This window comes from Callorhinchus milii, unplaced genomic scaffold, assembly GCF_018977255.1.
Source record: "Callorhinchus milii isolate IMCB2004 unplaced genomic scaffold, IMCB_Cmil_1.0 Scaffold2, whole genome shotgun sequence".
Classification (NCBI taxonomy): domain Eukaryota; kingdom Metazoa; phylum Chordata; class Chondrichthyes; order Chimaeriformes; family Callorhinchidae; genus Callorhinchus; species Callorhinchus milii.
The window spans coordinates 97,198,186-97,225,168 of NW_024704743.1; the positions used below are offsets into that span (position 1 = coordinate 97,198,186).

The 26,983-nt window shown below is 39.0% G+C and overlaps 1 protein-coding gene across 5 annotated transcripts in view; it reads left to right on the plus strand.

The window, feature by feature from the left end:
- LOC103175121 (transmembrane protein 241) overlaps positions 1 to 21,247 on the plus strand; it is a 66,301-nt gene extending 45,054 nt beyond the window's left edge. For 2 of the 5 annotated variants that reach the window (XM_007887887.2, XM_042332450.1), the window contains 2 exons: positions 7,253 to 7,317; positions 20,614 to 21,247. In XM_007887887.2, the coding sequence (XP_007886078.2) occupies positions 7,253 to 7,317; positions 20,614 to 20,686 (138 nt within the window). In that variant the 3' untranslated portion in view covers positions 20,687 to 21,247. Of the gene's footprint in view, positions 1 to 7,252; positions 7,318 to 11,637; positions 11,697 to 20,613 lie in introns of all 5 variants that reach the window. The other 3 variants (XM_007887888.2, XM_007887890.2, XR_487433.2) reach the window with 2 other exon arrangements.
- The last annotated feature ends 5,736 nt before the right edge of the window (positions 21,248 to 26,983 follow it).

Here is a 26,983-nt window from a genome sequence, read left to right on the forward strand (position 1 = left end):
TAAAAATTAAGTCTTCTCAATCTTTACATTTTAGCTAATCAATTCACTTTTTATTAAATACTGATTGCAGAACATAAGAGTATCAAAACAGAATTGTAGAAAATTCTTCTGGGTTTTGGATTTCATGAGGTTCGAAGGTATTCATGTGCGCTCTGAAATAATGTTTAATTTTCTATTTTCCCTGTATTCAACCACTTGCACAACACAAATACAAACACGTGGGGCTCCATCTGGTTTGTTGTGATACAACAACAATTTGCACTTATATACCTTTCATGCAAAGGAAAATGTCTCCAGTGCTTTACAGAGACTGAATGTGAGGAATACACAATTCATAAAGAAAAGAATACAATGCAATTACATTTATATAGCATCTTTCACATCGGGAGGATGTCCCAAGGAGAAAGGCAGTTTGGGCTTGGCACCTGAGCTGGGTGTAGGAGCTGAAAAAGTTGGGGAGCGGAAAGATGACAGAAGGGCAAATAGGAAGGGCTTGAAATGAACCTTGAAAGAGTGAAGGAGGTGGCGAGTCCAAGAGACTCCGGGATGCAGTTCCAGAGACCAGGGGCAGATAAGCTGAAAACCTGACTGCCTAGACATGAAGGAGCAATGATTTTCTAAAATCCTACTGCATTTTTCAGCTCATTTGTGTTACTCCTGATTTAATTGTATATTGCTCCTTTCAGTATATCCTCTATCTATACTTTTGTGTCTTGGCTTGATTTTCTGAGTCTCCACATTAGGGTTAGGTTTATTTACCTGAAAGTTTGCACCAAGCAGCATGATATCCCCCACTGTCAACAGTTTGTGCTCCAACTAGCAGAGCATCCATGATCAGTACTCGGAAGGGTTACCAAGACACTATTGTGTAACTGTAGAGAATAATTATACAGTAGAGCCCCATTATAAATAATAATAATATAATAATCCTTGCATTTGATATAGCACGTTTCACGTATTCTAGATGTCTCAAAACGCTTCACAGGATAGACTGTAAAGTGAATTGACTATATTTGTGGGAGAAATGCGGCAGCCAATTGGGCATAGCAGTGTCCCACAAACAGTCGTGGATTGAAATGACCCATTTATTATTATTTTTTGAGGGATTATTATCAGAGTAAGGAAACTTGCCCAAGGTTTCGCCCTGCCGGGAATTGAACCCAGGTCTCTCGCTTGCAAAGCAAGTGCTCTAACCACTGAGCTACAGGACTCTACAAGCACTTCTTTATAGTGTGGATTTCTTTATAACATAGTTGCAGCGTAGCCATGACCCTCTGCCCGTAAATAATTCCTTGTGTTATTTCCTTGGAATTGGATGAGCCTGTTACAAAATAGTATATCTATTAGATAATTATTTGGGGAAGACAAGTTTGCAGGGCTATGGGGATATAGCAGGGGATGGGAATTGATTTGGATATCTCTTTTCAAAGAGCTGGCACAGACACGATGGGCCGAATGGCCTCCTTCTGTGCTGTATAATTCTATGATTCCAAGATCTACCATTCCAAATGCAATGTTCCAAACAATATTCCATATGTACATTCTTCTTCATCTTTGCTTCTATTGCAATTGAGTATCCTATACTCGATACTGTGGACCACTCCATCCTCCTCCACCACCTTTTCTCTCACCTCAACCTTCAAGGTTCTGTCCTTGAATGGTTCAGGTCTTGTCTCGCACCGTCTTCAATTTGTCACCGCCTACAGTTTCTCTTCCAGCCCTCGCACAATCTTGTGCGGTGTTCCTCAAGCCTCTGTCCTCGGTCCCTTCCTCTTCAACCTCTATATGGTCCATCTTGGTGACATAGTCCGCAAACATGGGGTCAACTTCCACATGTACACGGATGACACTCAACTCTATCTCTCTGGCTCCACCTTCGATTCCAGGACCACTGGATTCCAAGTCCTGGATGAGAGCCAACTTTCTACAGCTGAATGTCAGCAAAACTGAAGCCCTCCTGATTGGCTCACGCCAGCGGATGCACACTCAACTCCAACAACCCAGTTAGGAACTTGGGCATCTTGTTTGACCCTCATCTGTGCTTTCTCCCCCATATCCATGCCATGACCCGCTCTGCTTTGCCCCACCTCCACAGCATTGCCCGACTCCGCCACTGCCTCACCCTTCAGGCTGCTGAAACCCTCATTTGTCACCTCAAGGCCCGACTATGGAAACTCCCTCCTTGTCGGCCTCCCCAACTCTCCATAAGCTGTTGATCGTCCAGAACTCTGCAGTTCATGCCCTCTCCAACACCAGGCTCCGTGACCCCCACCCTTGCTTGTCTCCCCATCCCTCAGAGGATAAAATTAAAAATCCTCGTCCTCACTTTCAAGACCCTCCATGGCCTTGACCCTCCTACTTCTCTTACCTGACCCCCTATCAACCTGTCCGCTCCCTCTGTTCAGCAGGCTCCGGCCTGCTCCATGTCTCCCGTCCGACCCGCCCTATCGTCGGCGGCTGGGCTCTCAACCTCTCTGACCCACCCCTTGGAACACCATCCTACATCCCTTTGCCTTGCTCCCTCCTTTGCCTCCTTCAAGGTACAACTCAAGATCCTCCTCTTCGACCGTGCTTTTAGCTGCCCTCCTACCTTTCTGCCCTCCCTCATCCTAACCTTGCCCCCCACTCTCAGGGCCTCATGCCCAGCTGTTCAGCTCCTTGGGACATCTGCTTGACGTGAAAGGCACTTTACAAATGGAATTTTGTTGTGTACAGCACAACATTGTCTTTTATCCTTTACATTTCTGTCTCTTGGAGACAGAATCAGTGAACAGATGTCATAGATAGGCTATATTCTATACTGTTCCTGATTTTGCATGTTTTTTGGTTTTTAAAACTGACTGTTAGAGAGAAAAAAATCATTGGGTAAAATATACTGTGATCTCAATGTCTCTATAATTTTCCTCCCCCAGTTGAAAAATAATTCTCTCATGATTCACAGTAAGGTATAAACCTTACTGTGAATCATGCGACAGAATTGTGTAGTAATGATATTGCAATTGCCACAATATTTAAGCCGTATAATTTTGGCACTACTTTTAACTGCCATTACCATTGGGTTTTGTGTTATTGAAACCATAATATGTATTGTAATCATGAAAGGGAATCAAAGGCTGTAATTTCACCTACAGGTTTGCTCATAGACTATGATGTCATACAAAGGCAAAAATTAAACTAAAGCCATATTACATGCTGTCAGTCATTCTTGATTCTATATGAAATGGTTTGAAATAGAATATAAACTTGTTTGAATTCCAAAGATTGCGCTTTTCACGATAGTAACCATTATGGAGTTGAACTTTCCAAGGTAATGATGTATAAAGAGATAATCTCACTGGTTAGAGGTAAGATGTGTGGCTCTGTTAATAGCATCCTCGTCTCTGGATCAGAAGGACGTGGATTCAGCCCTAGATCTGGGACTTTGTGCTTACACTCCAGTGGAATGGAAAAAATGCATCATTGGAGGTACAGTCCTTTGCATTAGACATCAAACCTAGGTCCTTTAGTCTGTTCAGATATATGATAAAGAAACAATAACACAATTTGAAAAAAAANGGAGATTCTCGTGTCCTGGGCAACAATCCTCTAGATAAATTGAACATTCACTTCCTGGCTGTTTGTGGAAAAATGTTGTGTGCAAATCGTCTTGCTTACAAATATAGTCACTCCACTTAACAGTAATTACTGCAAAGTACTTAGAGACATTTCAGTGTTACAAGGAGTATATCAAATGTAAGAATTATTATTAAACATACAATTTTTATTTGTCTGAACTTTACAACTTAATCTTCTGAGGGAGCACTGAGAAGCAACTGAGACTTCCAAGGAGCGAGAACATTGATGTTCTCTTTGGCCTGTGAAAAGCAAGATTGCAGATTAGTCAATCATAACATTACAATATCTGCAAGAAAATATTACAATGTGCACATCTGTAAGGAAATATATGAATGTTGTGATTTGAAATTGTTTAACTATGACATGGAGTTTCTTGCAGTAGGCAATGCATTTATGTTCTAACAATGCTTTTCCAGGATGAGGCACAATGCTTAAAATTCAGTCACTCCACTTAACAGTAATTACTGCAAAGTACTTAGAGACATTTCAGTGTTATAAGGAGTATATCAAATGTAAGAATTTGATATCAAATGTAAGAATTATTATTAAACATACATCTGCCTAATTGCAGAATCCAGTGCAACTTTGAAGGTGGCTATGGAGAAATTTGTGCTGTTGCTTGTTCGTTCACAGGAAACTATCAATGATCTGATTGTGGTGAGGAACACTTCAAACAATACATTTCACCATCCACCAGAAGTCATGCTCAAGTCTTCTCTTGTTGTCTGACTGACTGACAACTTGGGATCTTGTTTGACCCTCAACTATCCTTTCTACCCCACATCTGCGCCATGACCTGCTCTGCCTTCCCCACCTCCGCAACGTCGCCCGGCTCCGACACTATCACACTGCAGGCCGCCAAAACCCTCATACATGCCTTCATTACATTGAGGCTCGACTATGCAAACGCACTGCTTGTCGGCCTCCCCAACTCTTCCCTCCACAGGCTGCAGCTCATCCAGAACTTTGCAGCCCGTGTCCTCTTCCGCACTAGGCTCCGCGACCCTATCACCTCCATCCTTGCCCAACTCCACTGGCTTCCCATCACATAGAGGATACAGTTCAAGATACTGGTCTTCACCTTCAAAGCCCTCCACGGTCTTGCTCCCCCCTACCTCTGCGACCTCGTAACCCCCTACCACCCTGTTTGCTCCCTCAGCTCAGCGGGCTCCAGCCTGCTTCACGTCCCCCGCCTTGCTCGCCCCACTATTGGCGGACCGGCCTTCCGCCACTGCACCCACCATCTGGAACTCCACCCCGTAGTCCTTCCATCTCTGCTCCTCCCTCGCCACCTTCAAGACCCTCCTGTGCTTTCGATCTCCCTGCTTCCCCCCCTGCCGTCCCACCTCCCCCACCCCGACCCTCAGCTTGAACCCGTAACTCTGTCTGTCCAGCGCATTGGGACGTTGTCCCGACATGAAAGGCGCTATACAAATATAATTTTGTTGTTGTTGTGACCAGTCCAGCGAAGTTGGAGTTGAATAACAGTAGCTTCAATACTGGTACAACCAGATTTTGAGAGAAGAAACACTTTGGTTTATGATCATCCCACGGAATTTGAAGGATTTTGCGTAAAGAACATTGCTCAAGAGTTTTGATGCCTTCTCTTTAAGTAATAATAATAGTAATAATAATAATTCTTGCATTTGATATAGCGCTTTTCACGTCTTCTAGATGTCTCAAAGCACTTCACAGAATAAACTGTAAAGTGAATTGACTATATTTGTGGGCTAAACGCGGCAGCCAATTGCGCACAGCAGTGTCCCAGAAACAGTTCTGGATTGAAAATGACCAATTTATTATTGTTTTGTTTTGGAGGGATTATTATTAGGCATGTGGAGTAAAGAAACTTGCCTAAGTACCCAGGACTTAAAGACGTAGAGCAGGGTTGAAAAACTACGGACTTCTAAACTATAACCTTCTTGAATACGTCCAGTCCTTTTTCATTGAGTTGTTATTCTGGAAGGATGAGATCCGATGAGAGATCCAAAGATGTTATGTAGCAATGCAGCATTCCCCTATTACTGTACTGGAGTATCAAAGTAGATTAAGAGTTTACATCATGGCACGGTGCTTATAAGATGCATACTGTAACAAGAAAGATAAAGCCTTTGGAAATTGTATTCAAATCTAAATTCTGAACAACATATTTCTTTGTTTGAATTTGATCAAGGTGATTGGTGAATGTTGAGGAAAGTAATTAATGTTTTCTTACTACATTAACGACTGGTTGGCAGTGCTTTGCATTGTACTCTCCCAAACAACATGTCTAACCTCAGAAAGCACCACGACTACATTACAATAATTTCTCTCCCTCACCACTTGACCATTTGTTATGGTTTCTTAGAGCCAGATCAGTCAATTACTGTAACATTAATGCCAGGTTTGTGACTCAACCCACCCACGAGAAACTAAATGGAGACGATTCACTGATTTCCCTTTAAACCCCTAAAAGTCAGAAAGGAGAGCTTCATGTTAATGTTGGCCTCAATCCAAGTCTCAATTTGCCAAGTTGTAAGACCTTTATGTGCTCTCCCACGAGTGCTATCAACTTTAATCCCATGTCCCTGCTATTTTTTGTCCTATCCTTTTATTTCTTGATCTTTTTTCTGTTTTGGTCAAAGGCCCAGATAGTAACCTAAAAATATTTTTCAAAAGTGTGTAATGTTCAAAATTAGTTATAGTAACCCAGGGTTCAAAATAAAGATTCTGTCACTATAGTTAATTCAAAAATAGCAGGGAATCGTTTCTGAAAAGACTGGAGAGAGAAACCCTTTCCCAGAAATTGGGACATGAGTGGATTGTTCAACCCCAAAGAAACTGTTGAAGTTAGATTCATAAGGACACAAAATAACCGTATTTTTTTCTCTTGTGACACAACATACCACATTTATTTCCCCTCTACGCAAAGCTATAGGTCAATATAAGGCTCCTTTTTGTTTAAGTTCTTTCTTCAACTTGGAACCATATTGAAATCTTGATCTATAATAATGTACTAAATAACTGTTAAGCAGTAGTGTTGCAGTTTTGTACAGTCCTTACAGTCATACTAATGCATTAGTTTTCATAAAAACTATAAGGTGTGGTTGATATGGTTTCTTTTCTTTAGCTAATTATTTTAATTAATAATAGCAATTAGTGTACTTTTATTGAAACTAAGCAATTAAGCTCATTTCTGTGGAGGGGTATCCTTGGAAATTAATTTTGTTCTTTTGCCAGGTTTTCTGTTGCCAAAGTTATCCACAAGGAAATTGCCCAGGCTATGTTTAACACCATGACCTGTTATAGAGTACTATTTGTAACAATTTTAATGCTTTCTCTCACTCTAATATTTAAAACGTAAGCTCTAGCTTCACATCTCTGATTGTGAATTTAACTCATTGATTATGTGTTTGGTTAATTCTAGCCTAGCTGATTAGATGTGACCATCAAAGACTGACCCTCATTTCACTATAGCTTAATGGAAGCACGACTTCTATCACAACTATTGTTTGTGTGGCTGCACACCCTCTATATTGGGTTAAATGTCCAATCAGCTCTCAATACTTAATTGAATTTATGTAACCAAGATTGGAGTTAGTGAACCATGGAAAAGTTAAAGGGTTAAAACAAAATAATTTTTATTTATTGAGTATAGGTTCTTGCATCATCGTTATCATTGGGCGTCTTTGAGACTCGTTTGAATGTACCTACAAGTTGTTGGTGAGTAAATCTTTCATAACTAAATATATAGTTTAACAGTGTTAATGCACACAAAGAGGATAATTTGTAGTTACTAACCTTTCAAAACCGTTTCTCCTTTTAACATTACTGGAAAGGTTGTAAAGTGTGAAAATATTGTAGTTTTTTTGAAATATTTCATGTGAACTAAGGAGTTGATCCCAGCACTATTCATGCATTGCCCATGCATAATTTTGCATCATTCACTTCCTTCCATCATCAAAACTTGTAATAATTATGTTATAGACTTGTATCAGCTGTTTTTGTATTTTCTTTTTATAAACAATATTTAACCCACTACCAGTGTCATGGGCATTGCTTAGTATAACACTGAACTGTTCTTAACAGTAACAGTAATAATGTTCTCTATGAGCTTCTCCTCGTGTCTTACCAAACTTCATAACTTCATATAGCTGTTTCAGCTTTTGGTAAAACAGTATCTCTCCATTCCTGGAAGATGAGCCAGTCTGCAGCTAAACAAAGGATGTTGTAACAAGTTGCTCATCATCGTTGTGCCAAATAATAATAATAATGCTTATATTTGATATGGCATTTATCCTGGCATCAAGATGTCTTAAAGCACTTTACAGGAATTACCGTAATGTTTAGTGAGAGTATTTTGCAGTTGGCCGCAGCAACTATTTTGTGCGCAGCATTGTCCAACGAAACAGTCACTAAATGAATGACCAATCTTCGAGATTTGTTGGCCGGGACATCAGGATAAAATCGCTTCTCTTTTATAATAGTGTCATTTGAATAGGCAGACAGAAACTTGGTTTCATCCAAAGGTTTCATCCAACAACGCAGTGCTCCCCCAACACTGTATTTGAGTGTTAGCCTGGACTGTGCGTTCAAAGTTCCAACGTGGGATTTGAACCCACATTCTTAAAGAGTGCTAGCAACTGAACCAGGTTGACTCCAAATGTGTGTTTATATGTCATGAAAGTTCCCTTTCCTTTTCAATGAATTCAGCTTTGTTGCCTCTGTAATGTGATGCAGTACTCCAGTGTTCATCTTCGTCACAAATTTTTGTGGTAAATGTTATGGTATTCTAAGTAAGTGCTGGAAAATGGAGTACTTTCCTATTTTGGACACTCAATGTCAACATGAAACACTCTCAAACCAGGTGCAGCACGGCTAGATACAGAGTGCAGCTCCCTCTACTCTGCTGCTACATGGTGCCTCAACCCAACCTCAGAACAAATCCCCCTAGCATATAGCAAGGTGACATTTACATTTCCTAGCTCATCTTTTGGCTCCTCTGTGTGAGATGGACAATTTAGTGCTACACTAAGGGCAGTTTTATGCCTGTGACTCACATCAACAACAACAATTTATGCTTATCCAGCAGTTTTCATGTTGGGAGAACTTCACACAGCTGATTAGGCACTTTAGTGGGGGAGAAATGCCGAAAGCGCAGTTGAAAAGATAGCTTAAAAACATCCACTAGGAACTGGGTCAAGACTGGTCAGACTCGTTTCATACAACAACAACTTGCATTTGTACAGCACCCTTCATGCGGGCTAGCGGCCCAGAGCTCATATAGGAACCCAACAGCTAAAAGATTTAGCGCACTTCCATCTGAGCTAGATTCAAAACTAGGTCTGTATCTCCACTATCCATCAATGTTATCCGAGGGTTCCTGGTACAAACTTCGACAAGACACCAAGTTAATGAGTATTTCGACTATCCATCAATGTTATCAGGACATCTTCATCTTTCCTTGAGTTCTTTAGGTCAAAGACACCTTATTAAATCCTACTAATAGATACCAGCTGGGTCTCTATACCTATACTAATTGGGGATTGATACTAAATCTTACTAATTGGACACTGGTACTTACCTCTTATCTCTATGTAACACACATTCCTGTGGTAACACCTTGCAAATGTGTACAGGATGACAGATTGCAGCTGGTCAGTAATTGGCATGGCCTCTTTGTACCTTACTGCAGTTAACTGTTGCAGGGGCTGACACATCTGACAGTCTGGTGGATCGCTGGTGTACTAACCCACTGTGGGACCAGTTATCCCAGATTTAATTTTTTTGAGTTAGTTTTGCAGTCACTTCCAGCGAGGTTTTGAACCTCCAGTATTATTGCTGTTAAATTAATGTGGTTGAGATATTAGTGCAGTTCCCAAGTTTGATTGACCAGGAAGTGGTCAGCCTTCTTAAAACTCACAAAAATAGATCCCTCTATATATGGACATGTATCATGTATTGAGCCCAATTTACAATCAATTTATTAACAAAGTTTAATTCCAGCAAGAACTACAGGCTATAAACATGACCTTTCCAAGGCCTTTCAGCTAAAGGAATCACTGGAATGCATTTATCAGCTGCAAGATACACTACATTCTCAGGAACTTCATAAATCATATTTTTTTTAAATAAAAGTAAAGATTACCAAGGCCCAATGATACATGGTGGAATAACTTGAGTGCTTTGAGTCCTGATTCTTAAGTTATTGTTGTGGCAATATTACTGTCAGGTCAGTAATTTCTCTCACATCAGCTAAAACATTAGATTGTTAAATTCATCCCTGCAGTAGCAAACATCTTCAGGACTTATTTAAACTGGTTTGAAGCATCAATGAATACTTGAAATTATTTCCATATATAAAAACATTCTTCTCACAGCTCAACATGAACTTGTAACACTACATATTTCCTCTCTCTATCGCCTTTGGTGTTCAATTAATTCAGTACAACAGTATTCATTATTAGTGTAAGAATGATTTCTTGACTGTTAAAATAATAAACCTTCCATTTGATATAAAGGTCATTTAATATAATAATCCCAAAGTGAATTACATGTGTAGTGACTTTTTGATGGGGAAATACAACAACCAGTTTATGCACAGCAATGTCCCACTATCAGCCAGGAGTCCATATTCTCTCAAGGATTATTTAGATGTCTAGATAAAGAGGCCTAACAATACTCTAGACTCTAGAACAATACTTTCTATAATGAACTTTATGGAGCAATAAAGTGTATTGTTCTTGAAACTTTTCAGATTCCAGCAGGAGAAATTCCCTTCTGTCATCTAATAGTGTAATGAATCCTTTAACTCATTGTATGAGCCAAGTACCCCTTGGTTTAATGTCTCACCTCTAAATCAAGGACTGAAACTCTGAAATTACAATTTTATGCAGTTAAATAAGTATATGTTCTATTCAGTCACATTTTACAATTTTCAAATTCATGCTCCACAGATCAATGTGTAAAGGGCACAGCATTTATTTTGATCTCCTGAAGAGCATTTTCCCTGAATCTTCTGAAGCGCCTGTTTGTTGGTTGTGCAACAGCAGCAATTCTGTCAATTTAAAGAGTATTTAGTTTTAGCCAGCAATAAATTCTAACAATCTTACCAGCATTCATTAAAAACAGAAAATTGGCAACTCAAAAAAACGAGAGAAGCAAAGGACCGCTTATTCACAAGAAAGTCTGGATCATTAATTAAATACCAACTCTTGGGACCCAGTCATTATTAACTCAGTTGGAGGAGGAGGAAATATACCAAGGGAGGACAGACAGCTGAAGGAGGAGAGACAGGTTTCTGATAAAACTAACATTATGCAAATGCTTTCCTACAAACATATAGCCATCTTTAAAACTATCCATCTCCACAAAATTGTTCTTAATACTTTTCAGATTCCCTATCTCCATCTGGACACCTTAATCTCAAAATAGATGCACTCTTCCGTAAAGTCTTTACATTTTTAAAAAGCAATCCGTTCCTCTCTAACTACCTGTAAAATAATCTTAAATTCCTGCTGTTGTTTGCTTGAGGAAGGCCACCTTGTAAACCCATATAAAAAAAATGACAAACAGTGCAGCTTTCAGGACAATCCCAAAGAAGAATATGTGCAAAATAATTTGTTAGTATTTGTAAAGATGAATTCCACTTTAAAGTTGTTTGTTGTTGGAAATCTTCAGTCCAACTCTTAGGGATAGCAGTTCAAGGTATTTATTGTAATTAAAAAAAACTTCTGAACACTCTGTCAGCTCTTCCATTAGCCACTAATCCCCCTCCTTGCCGGTCATCCTCCCACAAGTTCTGGAATGGAGGCCAGGGTATAAGTATCCTGCCTTGAGTGGGAACAATGCATGAAGCAACCATATCTTGATGAGGAGAAAGAAAACAAGCACAAATATTTAATCCTTGAAGTGCTAGCAATGTAAATTTACATTTGGCATTATTTCGCATTCACAGCTCCTGACTTTCCTCTTTAGTCCCTGGCAGGCTGGTTTTAAGCCAGCAAAAATGACTGAGAAAAAAAAGTTGCTCTTATTTTCCAGAATTAAAACAACTTTTAACCGAAAACTAATGGTGGGAGCTTGAAGCATGAAGAAGAAAGGTAATGGAAAGTTGTTAAATTTGCACAATTAGAGAATAGGATTGTGGAAATGCTTATAATAGATTAGTTGTGGCCAGTGCTAAATCGCTAAGGAGGCTAAACTGTCCTTATTCACTTTCTATTGGCTATTGTGAGGCCAGCCTCAAAAGCGTTAGGATTATTTTGTGTTGGCATTAGAAGCTCCACTACCAATAATTGGACATCCAGCAGCACACATGTCCAAAGTTGCACATGTAGTTACTAGGAACGTGAGTAACTCATGCTGTGCAGCTAAATTGTATCCTTGGTAAAACCTTTTGTATATGCATACAACTAGATTATTTTNGCCAGCAGTGCAAAGGTACTTTTTTTTACAATGTAGGGTTAGATTCACAGAAAGAGATGGACATGGAAAGACAAGAGAGACAGAAGATTAGAGACTCAGAGATGGAGAGAACAACAAATGTAAAGCTAGCCTGAGAAGGAATCTGAATTATTTCACAGTAGCTAACAGAAACAGAGTGAAACAAAACCAGACTGATTTCACCCAAAACATACAGTCAATTAACTTTACAGTATATTCTGCGAAGCGCTTTGAGACGTCTCAAAGACGTGAAAAGACGCTATATCAAATGCAAGGATTATTATTGCTTCTATTGAATATCTAATTGGAATCCCAACCTTTTTGAGGCTGACATCAAAATAGTTCAGGCCATCAGAACAGGATTTTGTTTATTCAGCTTTGTTGAAGGCGCTGCTATTCAAATAAGTTGATTTTTTAAAAAAAAACTAGAAAATGATAGCAAGGGAATGATACGTATTAGTAAATTATCAGAGGTTTAAAAAAGATTAAAATTGTCTCCAAGAAGGGAGAGGAAAGGAGACAATTGGCAAGAGAGGTTAAAACAATGGTATAAAATGAAATCAAATTAGGCAAAAGTAGAATAAATACTTTTGTTGGGATTATAATATCCGAAGAGTAACTGGGAGGATCAATAGTTTTCAGTGTATTTTAGTACTGAACTATTAAGGTCGGGAAAGTAATGTGTGACTGTTACATCATGTAGTCATTGATACTCGGAACAGCATTCCCTTGGAACTGTTCACCAAAACTACTGAGTTTTCAGGTGTCATTCCTTTTAAAGCGGAGCAGTTTTCTTAATGATAGTAGCAAATACATTTTGAATTTGCAGAGCTTAATGTTATCACCACTGCTGGGCTCAATAGGTACAAAACTTGAATCCTGTGTGTTCTGTACATTTGCAAATTGTACATATGTATCAGAATATTTTTGGTTTGTCAATGATCAGTCATGTAACTATTTTGACAGTCTAGGAGCTCAGAGGAAAAATGGCACTCTCAGACATGCGATCCTTCACTCGACCAGAATTCTGTTGACCTTTGACTGCCAGCTGTGAAATTGGAACTGTCACATTCTTCAATATATTATTTAATGTGTATTTTTTTCTTAATGTCTCTTCTGTTATGTTGGCAAACTGCACAAACCTAGGTAGCTCAGTTAGTTGAAGACTGGACTTGGTTTTATGAGTAGAGCAGTGCATTAAACTGTCAAAGTGACAATAGGTGACATATGGAAGCCTTAAACTTCATAGAATTATAACATTTTACAACACATAAGGCAACTACTTAAGCATATGTACTGTTTTGGCTCTCCAAAAGAGACATTCATTTAGTCCTGCATCCCTACTTTTTTCCTACAATCTTTTGTATTTTTAAAAAATATTTATCAAATTCCCTCATAAACGAACTATCATGCATTTTCCATCTACCATAGGATGTATAATAATTCTAACCTTTCCCTTAGTGTGTTTGCTAATAAGTAGGAAAATTATAAAAAAGAGAGTATGCAGGATACAAAACAAGCAACATTTCACACTAACAAATGTATTATGCACTCAGACGTTTCATCCTGGACCCTGGCATCAGTCTCTTAAAATGGAGAGAAGTTTATTTCTCACCAATAAAATAAACCGATTGTTGTCTGCATTTTAACAACTGATTCTAAAGTCCAGGGCTTTGAACCATCTATTGTGTTCTAAGGTTCCACCAACACAGTGTACAATTAATTCTTCAAATGCAACTAACACATGTGTTTAATAATAAATATGGTTATATTTAGTTAAAGGGGGTTAAAATGTTCAGAAGGAGCGAGCAGGAGAGAAGCTGGTTTTGTTTTGGTTAGAGCTATAAACCTGAATGATTTAAAGTGCCAATCATACTGTTCAGAATATCTAGGGATCTATCCGACAACCAAAGATCTGAGGATTCCAACTTCTACAAAGGCATCAGAGTGCGGCTTACGTTACATGTGGTCACACCCAGACTGTTGCTATCGATGGATGGTGGTACTGAGCTCAACAATATAAAGAAATACAGTAGGACAAGCCACAAGACCTTTTCTGGGAAGAGTGCATATTTTGCTAAGACAGCATTCAATCCAGGCACAGTGGGAGTTAGGGGTGGATAGGAGGTAAATGTTTGAAGGCACAGTTGAGAGATTTTTAGATAAGATTTGAAAGCGAGAAGGAAAAGAGGACGAAGACAAAGAGATTGAGGAAGAGAGTTCTAAGGAAATTAAATTAGCGAAGAAAGAAAATTGACATACAGTAATTTGCTGTAACAGGCACCAATAGGTAGTAGAGTTTGAAAAGAAAAATTCTGAATGTTGGAAATCTAAAATGAAAACAGAAAATGTTGGAAATATAATGCTTTGTTTCAGATGCTTGTTGAGCTGCTGTAGATTTGCAGCCTGTTCTGTTTTTATAACTGGTATTGTGGGAACATCATTTACTGTTATATGTGAAAATAGATCTAAAGTCTATTTTCTGTAAGAATGTTCTCATTCAGCACACATTTCAATATACTATCACTCCATTCTTGAGACTTACCTCACCCGTTCCAAATAGACAAGCAACCATCTTGTATTTAGGGCAGACATCACTAGTTTAATCCCTGTTAAAACTCTGCTCCCAGTCATGTGCCCTACACCTACACAAAGCACTTTACCTGATGCATTGCAAATACATAAGAATCTGTTTGAACGTATTCACAGCATTTACATTATCTCCTACTTGATAGGTTTCTTTAAGGCTATATAAAAGGGTATAGGGAAAGTGGATTCAAACAGTTTTATTGGTGAGCGAGGTTAGACCCCAGGCACCTTACTTTATGAAGTACTTTTTTTAAAAAATGTGAAAAACAGCCATGGAAGCAGCATTTGACATTTACTGCTGTCGAGTGACCTTGATTACGTGTCTGGATGATAAATTGCTGGGGGCATAGCACCAACTTGCGAACAAATGGAACAGGTCCTTCACTAGTTGCTTTACAGTACCAAAGGAAATAATGGTACAGTATAATAATAATAATAATCCTTGCATTTGATATAGCGCTTTTCACGTCGGGAGGATGTCCCAAAGCACTTCACAGAACACACTGTAAAGTGAATTGACTGTATATTTGTGGGCGAATGCGGCAGCCAATTGCGCACAGCAATGTCCCACAAACAGTTGTAGATTGAAAATGACCAATTTATTATTGTTTTTGGTTTTGGAGGGATTATTATTAGATGTGTGGAGTAAGGAAACTTGCCCAAAGCTTCGCCCTGCCTGGAATTGAACTCAGGTCTCTCACTTGCAAAGCGAGTGCTGTAACCACTGAGCTACAGGACTCCACATGTCAATTCCACTAATAGAATTTGTTACTTTATATACAGAGGTAGAACACATCAGGTTTAAATTTAGCATATCATTGCAACCTTTTAGGGTCTTCAATCAGATAATCATAATTTGGTTTCTTGAAATTGTTAGTTCCAAAGCTTCAAGCAGAAATCTCAATAGCTTGGCTCATTTGTAGCACTCTTGCCTCCAGGTAGAAGTTTGGAGGTTCAAGTCACTTGTCAACACTTGAGCTCATAGTCTTAACTAACTATTTAGCTCTTGAAACCCAATTCTTGTTTGGCTAGCACTACCATGTCAGAGGTACCACTGCATTGTCAGAAGTGCCATCTTTGCATGCTATATTAAATCAGAGTCTAGACTGCTTGTTCCAGAAGTTAAAGATCCTATGACTATTAAAATAGAGAAGAGTTTTTTTTTCTCTTCGTGTCCTAGCCAACAATCCTTAATTGGTTATTCATGGTTGTTTGTGGAACTTTGCTCTGAGCAAGTGGCTGGCATGTTTGCTTTAACAAAAATCACAGTTAACATACTTAAGCTGGGAAGCACTTTGAGGCACAAAAAGGTACTATAAAAATGCAAGTTATTTCTTTAGTTTGTGAAAAAAATCCTGCATTCTGAAACCAGATGTATTCATTAGATGACAAATTGTGTACATTTTCAATGAGTTAGAAATATTCATGTTTAAATCTTCTAAAGTTACTTGTGAAGAATAATCATTTGTACAATCTCTTGTGTAATACGAAAACTGCAAACCAAGGAGAGTGAAATTTGCGGTGTTGTATTTCAAAATACTTCTATGGCAATTTGATACTATCCAGTTTATATTTTCTTAACTTTTAAAAATATATATTTGCCCAGGGTTATAAAACAGCATCATGCACACCTAAAGGAAAATTCTGGGAACATATCTACCAAAACATGTAATTGTTTTATTCATAAGGTTAATAATCCTTGTCTTTGATAGAATTTTTAAAAAGCACCCAAAATTTGCCAGAAAGAGGTGACAACATTGAAAAGGTTAAAGAGACACCAGGTCAGATGTGTACCTTTAACTTTTCTGTGGTTTTCAATCAATTCAAATTTGGCACAAATTTAGATATTAGGAATAGAACAGCCATATTGGATGGATTCTGAGGTATTTGCTTTTTATTAGCCGATTTATATAAATGTCAGAACTTTCAACATATAGGGTGACCAAAAAGTCGTGATACCATTACAATGTCTCATAAGTCTTAAAGAAATTAAGCTATTTTTGTTTTTTTTAGATAATAGAGCAGTTATCACAACGTCTCGGTTAACCTGTATATCCATTGAACAAAAGCTGCTGTTGTTGAACAGCAACACAAAATTGTTGTTCTAATCCTTAATAATGTGTGATAGAATGTAATGCTGCTTACTCAGTAATGAGCCCTTCCAACTTTTACATAATCAAAATTAAGAGGTCAATATTGAATGAAAAATTGAGCATTTACAGTATCTGGATTAAAGAGTTTAGGAAAATCTTAGTTAAAGCATTTATATGTGTTGTTGTGTGTGAGCCACTTTTAAATAGAAACACTGGTAAGTGTGTGTGCTGCGTTTGCAGTTTAGAATAAGGAGCACTCTGGGATTTATTTGGTGCAATAAGGCAGCTTATGGTTTTATAAACAAAATGCTATTCAGATAAGTTAAAAAAATAATCTTTTCTGATACAGTATTCCCTTGTTAAAGTGTGGATGTTCGGTTCTGAGGGGTCATTTGTGCTTTAGCTGCTAAAATACATGAAGGTTTGTGCTAAAGTACCAAGTGAATTTACGATTTAAAGTAAGCTGATTGTATTATTTATTGTCTGTACAATGCTGCATCATCATTATTCTGTTAAATTCCCTAAGGAAATATGCTCTAAGCAACCAGTGAGGTAGGACAATACATTTACTGCTAACAGTGATTTGGAGAAATGTAACTTGTCCAAAAGGCAACTCCAAAATCTTGTTATGGCTTTCATCTGCTTTTAGGTAACAGGCTTGTGAGTGTCTCAAGTTTCTTGACTCAGGTTGTGGCTACATCAATCCTGTCTAGATCTTTCTAGACATAAAGGATGGACTTAGCCCATGCAGATCCTTCTACCTAATAACACCATATTAGGATTCCTAAGGAAATAATAATAATAATCCTTGTATTTGATATAGCACTTTTCACGCCTTCTAGACGCCTCAAAGCGCTTCACAGAATACATTGTAAAGTGAATTGACTACATTTTGTGGGTGGCAGCCAATTGCACACAGCTGTGTCCCACAAACAGTCGGGGTTTGAGTGACTAAATTATTATTGTTAATATTATCAGGCATAATAATAGTGATGTAGAGTAGGTTCAATCCACTGTTTATGCTGAATTTGTTGATCTCAGCCAGGATAGTAGTGGGGTTGTTCCAGTTGATCTCAGTATCCACAAAATAGTAGAGAGGGTGGAAGTCGGGCATAGGTAAAGCTCCAGTTCTCTATGTAATGACTGCTGCTGGAAAGTATGAGTATGGAGGTGGAATTAGAACAGGATCAGGTTCAGCTGTGATGCTAGGATATGATCCCTTTGACGTTTTGCTTATGACACCTCAGAGCCAATCAACATGGGTAATGCTAAATATTGGAATATAACCTTCAGAGTTTTCAGCTGTTAAGTTTTGACGTTGAACAACAAATTGCAATCAAAGACCTGAGCTGAGCTGGGGTTGGATACAAGAGGGGTGGGAACCAAGGGGGGAGGGTTGGCTCCAGTGTGTGCAGAGCAGAGGGAAAGGGTGGGTTGGTAAGATTTTAGAAGATCAGAAAGGTAGGGTGGTCAACAATGGGAAGGGCTTTAAAAGAGAGAGCAAGGATCTTGAACTCAATCCTTTGGGGATAGGGTCCTAATTTTGGCTCACAGAACCTGCAGGAGAGGACACGAGCAGAATAATTTTGAATAGTATGTAGCTTGTGGAGGGAAGATTTGCAAAGATCGGCAAGCAGAGATTTGGCAAAGTCCAGTCTTGAAGTGTTAAAAGCGGGTAAAGGTCTCAGCTACCTGAGGGGAAAGATAGTGGCGGAGGCGGGAAACGTTGCGAAGGTGGGGAAAAACAGAAACAGTTGTGAAGGAGAGTGACTGAGGCGGTAAAGTTGTTGTGAGAAGAGGGCCAGAGAAAATCAGAGCAGATGTAAGGGAGAGGAGGGTAATCTTTTTCCTGCCATTACAAGTTACTGTTGTTAATTTGATCATTACAAAAAATTATGAAGTCTACAATGAGATTTTTAGTTTAACCTTGCATTACTTCTGTAAATGAAATATGGCTCATTTTAGCATCAGTTAATGCCTTATCTTGAGATAATCAATCTCAGGAATGCATAACCGAAACTTACATTTCCCTTTTCTATATTTGAGCATGTTGTATAGTGAAGTTACCAATTCTAGAATAGACTAGAACCCTGCAGTGAATGCAGGCTTGGATATTGAATTCAGAAAATAAATGAAACAATTCCTGACTCAATGGGAAGTGTAAAAAGATGGATGCAGCACCAGGGGCAGGAAAGGGAATAATATGCAGCAGCCTAAATAGGATGACTATCACTGGATACCTTGCTGGATGTCCTGGCATTCTGAGAGTTAAATAACTACAATAGAATGCTCTCTATCTCTGTACAGCAATTATACACATATCTGTTTATTTGCATTGAACTCCAATGCAGATGCTACAGTGTTGTGAAAAAAAATCTGGTTATGTCCATGTGTGAAGTTCCACAGATGTGCATGAGGTTGCTATTGTTGCGAATGGTGCTTCTTAGTAGACTTGACCGACTGTGCATGACTTTGTGTGTACAACCAGATTAATTTTGCTGTAGTGAAGGCAAGTTTATATATTTACAGTAATTTTATAGCTTAGATCAAGAGAGGGAGATATTCATATACTGTATATATATATCTATGCTAATAAAACAACAATGTCTGTCTGCGCTTCAAGAAGGATCTCAATAACCGATTGACGTAGAGACATGATTTATCCCTCATTGAAAAGGTCTTCCATCTGGGAGTGACATGGGCACATTTGTTTTTGGGCATCTCCTATTGTTCATGAGTTATTTTCAGTTTTGCGTTTCTCACTGCAGTTACACCTGGTGGCCTCCGAGTCAAAGTGGTGCTGTGGTATCGTGCGTCACAGAGCATGTACATATCTATGCACACACTGCACTGACACCTGTTGGCTGCACCAGCTGACTGTGGCGCTGTGGCATCCTGCGTCACAGAGCACGCACATAGACAAGCGACGGGAACAAAATAAAGAACGCAGACGAAGCTAAGCTGCAGCAACAACAACAAAATTACATTTTTAAAGCGCCGAGTCCTCCCACTGAGTCCTCCCAAAAGGTGTCCTCCCACAGGAGGCCTCCCAGCTGAGTCTAGATGAAGACGAAATGTCTGTTTGTGTGTCTGTCTGTGTGTCAATCCACATTCCATATTGGATCCTATGGTTGCAAGCGAAGCTACACAGCTAGTGTGTGTAAAGAGAGAGAGAGAGAGCGAGGCAGAGTGAGAGATAAAGAGTGGCAGAGAGATAATAGGGCCAGCCCATGCAGTACTACAGCAACAATACAGGTATAATTGCTGATGTAACAACTTTTTAGGCACTATAGCAAATTTATATTTTGCATGATGTCTAATTGTGCAGTCAGACGCTTTGCCTGTAATAATAATAATCCTTGCATTTGATATAGCGTTTTATCATGTCTCCAAGATGTCTCAAAGCACTTCACAGAATATACTTTAAAGTGAATTGACTGTATATTTTGTGGGTGAAATGCGGCGACCAATTGCGCACAAATCTCAATTTAAATCAATATAAATCTCAATTAAAACAAATTTTATCATGTTTGATACATTCGGACTAACCTCCTTGGGGGAAAGGTAAGTGGAGCCTCGTTGGAGCTGATTTGGCTCAAAGATGACATGCTTGGTAATGGAATTTTGGAATCGACTCAATCGTCTCAGTAGTCCCCTTCCCAAGCCAGGTGGGTCCGCAGTATTCCAGGGCACTGCTGATGACAGCAGAGTCAGCCTGGCTTATCAGCAGGACTTGGAGTAGCAGAGCAGTCATGTTATCTCTATGCTAATAAAGTTTGTTGCTGTTTTCCTCAATGTTTATCATCGAGATCCTCACATTTTGACTTTAATTGATTCTGACAGTTTTGGACTAGTTATATATTTTACTACTGTTTCTCTCTCTCTCTCTTAGCTTCTTGCTTGGTGCACTCGGAGAAGCCTTGTTTGTTTATGCTAAGAGAAGTGGAGCATTAGTAAAAGGATGAACGTGAAGACAAGACAGATGCTGCAAAACACCTGCGACATCGTAATTGTATCACTTTCCCTCATTCCGTGAGATCAGTGAGAAAGGAAATGACACGTGGATGGCAAATGGAGCAACAATGTTTTTTCTCCCTTTTTTGCCATGTTTCTATAAATATATTTGAATGAGGGAAGTATAAATGGTGATTAAGACTTGATTTTACCATAAAGCCTTGGGCAACATGTATTTACTGTCCCACGTGAGAACCCAGAGAGGAAAACAAAGCATTGTGCCTCATGACAGTTGTCTGTGTGAACCACTGATTACTGTACCTTCTCAAGGAAAGAATAGGATTCTCAAGTCAGTCGACAGCAGAACAGGAAACACTTTGCTCTCCCAATCTGATTAAACCACAGAATTTACTGTGAACAATGAAGTCATAACATTTGAGAGATCATTTGGACTATTTTTCCCCATGAGTAAATATGAGTTTCTGCCTGCTCTAAGGTAACTGGCTGGAATAGTAACTCTTTGCAACATGTAATAATAATAATAATAATCCTTGCATTTGATGTAGCGCTTTTCACGTCAGGAAGACGTCCCAAAGCGCTTCACAGAACACACTGTAAAGTGAATTGACTGTATATTTGTGGGCGAACGCGGCAGCCAATTGCGCACAACAATGTCCCACAAACAGTCGTAGATTGAAAATGACCAATTTATTATTGGTTTTGGTTTTTTGGAGGGATTATTATTAGGCGTGTGGAGTAAGGAAACTTGCCCAAGGTTTCGCCCTGACTGCCTGGAATTGAACTCAGGTATCTCGCTTGCAAAGCGAGTGCTCTAACCACTGAGCTACAGGACTCCACGTCCAATGTATATTCATTGCTGTGAAGCATTTTTTTAAAACAAGATTGAATTCAGATGGTGCATATCATATTAAATCTCAGAGATCTAGTGTGAGATGAGGAACATTTATAAATGTTTCTGTTTATTTATTTCAGTAAAAACTGATCATTCAGTTTCACCCACATTTTGTAATAATGTAGAATAATAATCCTTACATTTGGTAAAGCTCCTTCCACATCGGGAGGATGACCAAAGCACTTCACAGGATATACTGTAAAGTGCAGTGACTGGTTTGTGGGTGAACAAGGCAGCCTATTTGCTCACAACAATGTCTCACAAATAGCCATGAGTGAATGACCAAATTTATTTGGGGGATTGTTAACTACGACACTAGGAGAAACTCTTTTTGAATAGTACCATGGGATTTTTAACATCCACTTGATGGGACCTCGGTTAACATCTCATCTGAAGGATTATTGTTAAAGAACTAATAGATCATTTCTTATTGCCAAATACGCATTCTAACTATTTTATAAGGGGTTTGACTATTATAGCAGCCTTCTTGTAAAACTAAGGAGAGCTGCTCAAATTAAAGTACTGTATTGGATCATGGTTTGATGAATAACTATCTTTGGAATATGAGGATCAAAAATGGAAATACCAGAACACACTTTGAAGAAAAGAGATTTTTTTTTAAATACTGTTTTTGTTTAGATAGGGATCTCCAACCAGTCAATCGTCATTAGGTGGCATCTCGCATGTGCTGGATAAAAATGAAGGAGCAATATTTATTGCAGTTGAAACATTAAAGCTTATATTTTTATTTCGACGTGCAGCTGGCTTTGTTTTCATTGGTCTCATTAGCAATGCAGTTTTATCGCTCCTTCCTCTTGTCCTCTTGCCACCTAGCTGTGATCAAATATTTGGAGACCTCTGGTTTAGATATATCACACATAAAGTCTTCACTTTTGTAGTAGCATTGATTATGAACTAAGCAAGAGAGTCAAAAATGTAATAAATTATTTTTTAGTACTCCACGATTAATTGCTTTTGTCTTGCACTGAAAACATGGATTGTTTTTTACTATTCTTTGGTACAGAGAAGTAGGCCTGCAACTGCAGCCAGTGATCATCACTGTGTTTTGCAGCAATAACTATATCTTAAACCAGCTGTTGGAAATGCATTTATTGCTTGTAGCTGAATCAGAATGGATTGAATTGTTTGCTTATATTTTTTCTCCTTTCTAAGACTGAGTGATATCTTTTCAGTTTCTTCCTTTAGTTCAGTTATAGCATTATTTCAGCTTGCTCTTCGTGTATAATTGTGCATTTTATAAGTATAGTCCACCATAGAGTATAAGGACATAAGAATTTGCTAGACAAAAGACCAAGGTCCATCTCGTTCGCCTTCCACCGTGCTAGCAGTCACTTGACATGTGTGTCACAAACTATATACGGTATCAAGATATTTTTTTCCAGCAGAAATCTATCTGATTTGTTCTTGGAACAAATGACATTTTCTGCTTCCACTGCCTCCCTAGGGAGCCTGTTCCATAAGTTATTATTATTATAATATATTATTATTATAAGTTTACTACTCTCTCACTGAAGTAGTGTCTCCACAGATTTGTTCTGAATTTACTTCCCTTTAGTTGTAGGCTGGGTCCTCTGGTTCTACTGTTCAGTACAAGATAAAACAGCTTATCATGGTCAACATTATCTACTCCCTTCAGAACCTTAAACACCGCAATAATATTACCCCTCAACCTTCTTTTCTCCAGTGTGAACATGCCCAGTTTATCTAATCACTCCTCATAGTGCAGTCAGTCCCTCCATCACCTCAATTCTTTTGATCCCCTCCTCTCTATCTTCTGAATCGCTGCAATATCCTTTTTATGTTGCAGTGACAGAACTGCACACAGTATTCCAAGTGCGATCGCACCAGTGATTTGTAAAGTGGCAAGATTACCCCACTATTTCAACTCAATATTGCCCTTTTAATACAGCCTAGCAACTGGTTTGCCTTACTCATTGCTGCAAAGCACTGTGGAGATAGCTTCATAATGCACTTGAATAGTACTCCGTTGAAAATATGTTGATTTGTTGAGAGGTCAAGCAGGTTAACTGGCAAGTACTACAAAGCAGGATGTTGGGTTTAGTTATGAACGAGTTTCATATAAAGACAAATTTGGCGAAGATCACCTGACCAAAGGGCAATGCTGTGGTGTCCCTAGCTTACCATATACTACCTAGTAGGATGATGTCAATTTCCTATTTGTATGCAGAGATTGACTTTTCTTTCATGTTACATTTATATTGCAGTCCTGCTCTGCTTTCTCATTGCTTTGTAAGTCTGCTGCTGCTGTCTTCAAAGGCAAGATGTGTTTCCTCACCTCTGCAGTGCTGGTAGTAGCAAGCATATTGATGCAGCAAGTCTCCTGCTGCCCATGGAAATGCCAGCTGCTCTGTGTTTTATGTTGGCAAACCCATGTGCGTCATGCTGACTCAAGAATTCTGCTCCGACCTGTGCCTCTGCCCAAGTTCTTGGAAGTCGACATAGTAGGGTCTACACTGGGGCTAGCGCTATAAATGGGTCATTGTTTGTTCTGGAAGCCAACAAGATCAAAGAGGCAAGTGCTAGGAAAGCATAATTCTAGATCAAACGAGTGCTGTAAGGTTAGAACATTTAGGAAATAGTGAACTTATGCAATTAAGTTCATGGTAAGGATAAAAAAAAGAGTCCAGGATAAAAGTGTTAGAAGAGAGCAAATTTCAATAGAATAATAATAAGCCTTGCATTTGATATAGTGCCTAATCACGTCTTCTAAATGATTCAAAGCGCTTCACAGAATATACTGTAAAGTGAATTGACTGTGTATTTTGTGGGTGAAATGCGGCAGCTAATTGCACACAGCAGTGTCCCACAAACAGTTGTGGATGGAGTGATCAATTTTTCAAAAAATTAAGAAATTATTACCCCCAGAAGAATGATTCGCCAATTGATTAACAACCAAAGGAAGACTTAGGAAGGCTAGAATAAAATATGAAGAAAAACTGCCATTGCTTCTTATTATATAGAAAGAGCTCATGATATCTTTGAATTCAGTCCCCCAAGTTCTGTTGCGTAACTGGTCAAACACATTTTTTCCTGGGACATCCAATCATGTGCTTCAAATTAGATTCATTATTTAACTCCAATGTTTGGTGAAGTATATAGAGGCTACAAATTCAGCAGCAAGTGGCTTGATTGGAGCGCCTATGCTAAACTACCATTTTCATGTCAAGGGATAGCTCCCAATATACTTGCAGGAAAGAAACGGTTATTCCATCTCAGAAGGGCATATGTGCAGCTGTTGAATGGAATGAAATGATTTAAACATTGACATTTTGTTGGTCACAGGGATTCCACTTAATAAATTCACACTCTGGAACCTCTCCATGTTTTTATGGTCAGATGCAGTAACTTGTTTATTCAAGCACATATGTTCTTTCATGTAGATAAACAATGGGCCTATTTTCAGATTCAGGGATGAAGGCACTTTAGATTTTCTTCTGTAATAATGGCACACACTCACCACCTACCGTTAACTTGCATTCTGCAAAGGACAATTTTGCTACTTGCTGCTGAGTAATGACACTCTTAACCCTTAAAAATCAGCATCTTGTAGGAATACTGCCAAAGATGATTTCAAAATAATGTCTGTCTCCCCAAACAAGTAGAAGTAACAGAAGGAGAGGTTGGCATGCATAGAGAAACTCACAGATAGAAGGTGCATGATATTTGGATTCAACTGAATCCCCAAAACTAGTGCAGGCCTGAAAGGATGATTACATCGAACATAATTTCTCCAAAGATAAACAGCAACAACTTGCATTTACATAGTGCACCTCATGCAGGGTAGCATCTCAGAACGTTTGACGGTTTCAGAGCCTCATGTCGAGCCAGGGTGTGGTGGGATCCCATTAAACAAGCGCAAAAGAGATAGATAGATACTTGAGTAGTAGAGAAATTAAATGTGCTTGCTGAAAAATCCTTGCATTGAAAGAGCATGGCATTGGAATTAAACTATCTGAATTGTGTGAGAACAATTAAAAATCTAGATTACAAAACAATCCACAGATTGCCATTTGGCAGTCAGACTCCAAAGACTGCTTTTGCAGTTGGAAAATGTCACACGAGCATACAGGGGTGAGTGTTTGATGCTGGGGCCAAAACATATGGTTGCAGTAAAGTACTCAGCATCTGGCTGTGTTGGTCATGACCGGGTAGTACTGGATATTGATATAAGAACGATTCTTCAAAGATCTTTGCCACAAAATGCTTGAAAATTCATTAATAAAAAATAAAATTCTTGACGTATATTCTTGAGGTATATTTTTAAAATGCTGCAAATATGATTGTTGTAAACACCTTTTGCTTCAGATTTTAAACATATAACTTTATATCCATCTTGGCATATGTAGTTTATCCAAATAATGCAATTGTTTTTATATTGCTAATTTCAGGAAATAAATTACATTCTCCCAACTTCCTCATATTATTGTCTTTGAAACTTGAGTTTTTTTCATTAATCCCCTCCTTTGAAGAAGTTCCCAACCTCCGCCTTACATTAATTTGTATTTGCCAGACTCAGCACTTTGAAGCAGCAGCAGGCACATCCCTACCTCCAAGCAGTCTATCCTTTTCCCTTACATTGCGTAGGACGAGGAAAGACATAACAAGCTCACAGCTGCCTTTATATTTCTGGCTAAACAGCCAAAAAGTCTTGTCAGTCTCCAGGTGTGCTTCAACAACAATAACAAAATTACATTTGCAAAGCCCCTTTTACATCAGGAGGGTCTTGAGTCGTGCCTTGAAGGAGGCAAGGGAGGGAGTAAGGCGAAGGGATTGTGGAATGGAGTTCCAAAGAGTGGGGGCAGTGAGGCTGAAAGTCCGGCTGCCGATGGTAGAGCAAGTCAGACGGGAGACATGGAGCAGGCCGGAGCCTGCTGAGCGGAGTGAGTGGACAGGTTGATAGGAGGTCAGCAGGTCAGAGAAATAGGAGGGTGCAAGGTCATGAAAGTGAGGACGAGGATTTTAAATTCTATCCTCTGAGGGATGCAGAGCCATTGGAGCCGGGTGAGGGCGTGTGTGATGGGGTCACAGAGCTTGGTGTGGGAGAGGACATGAGCTGCAGAGTTCCGGATGTGGAATTCTTCAGTCTAGTTTGGGTGCTCTTTAGCATGGTGATAGGTACCAGGTGTGTCATCTGGATGATCAAAATATAAATGGATCTCAAAATGTTTCACGTTCCTGGTCACTGCGACATAAGGGATTGTGCAGGCCTTAGAATCAGGGCAGAGAGGAGCACCAAGAACAATCCCCAACATTAGAGGAATGAGCAATGACCAGATAAGCTAGGGTTTACTGCACGTAGAGGTGTACAAAATATAAATGGGATTTGAAAAGAATACCCAAATCAATACTTTAG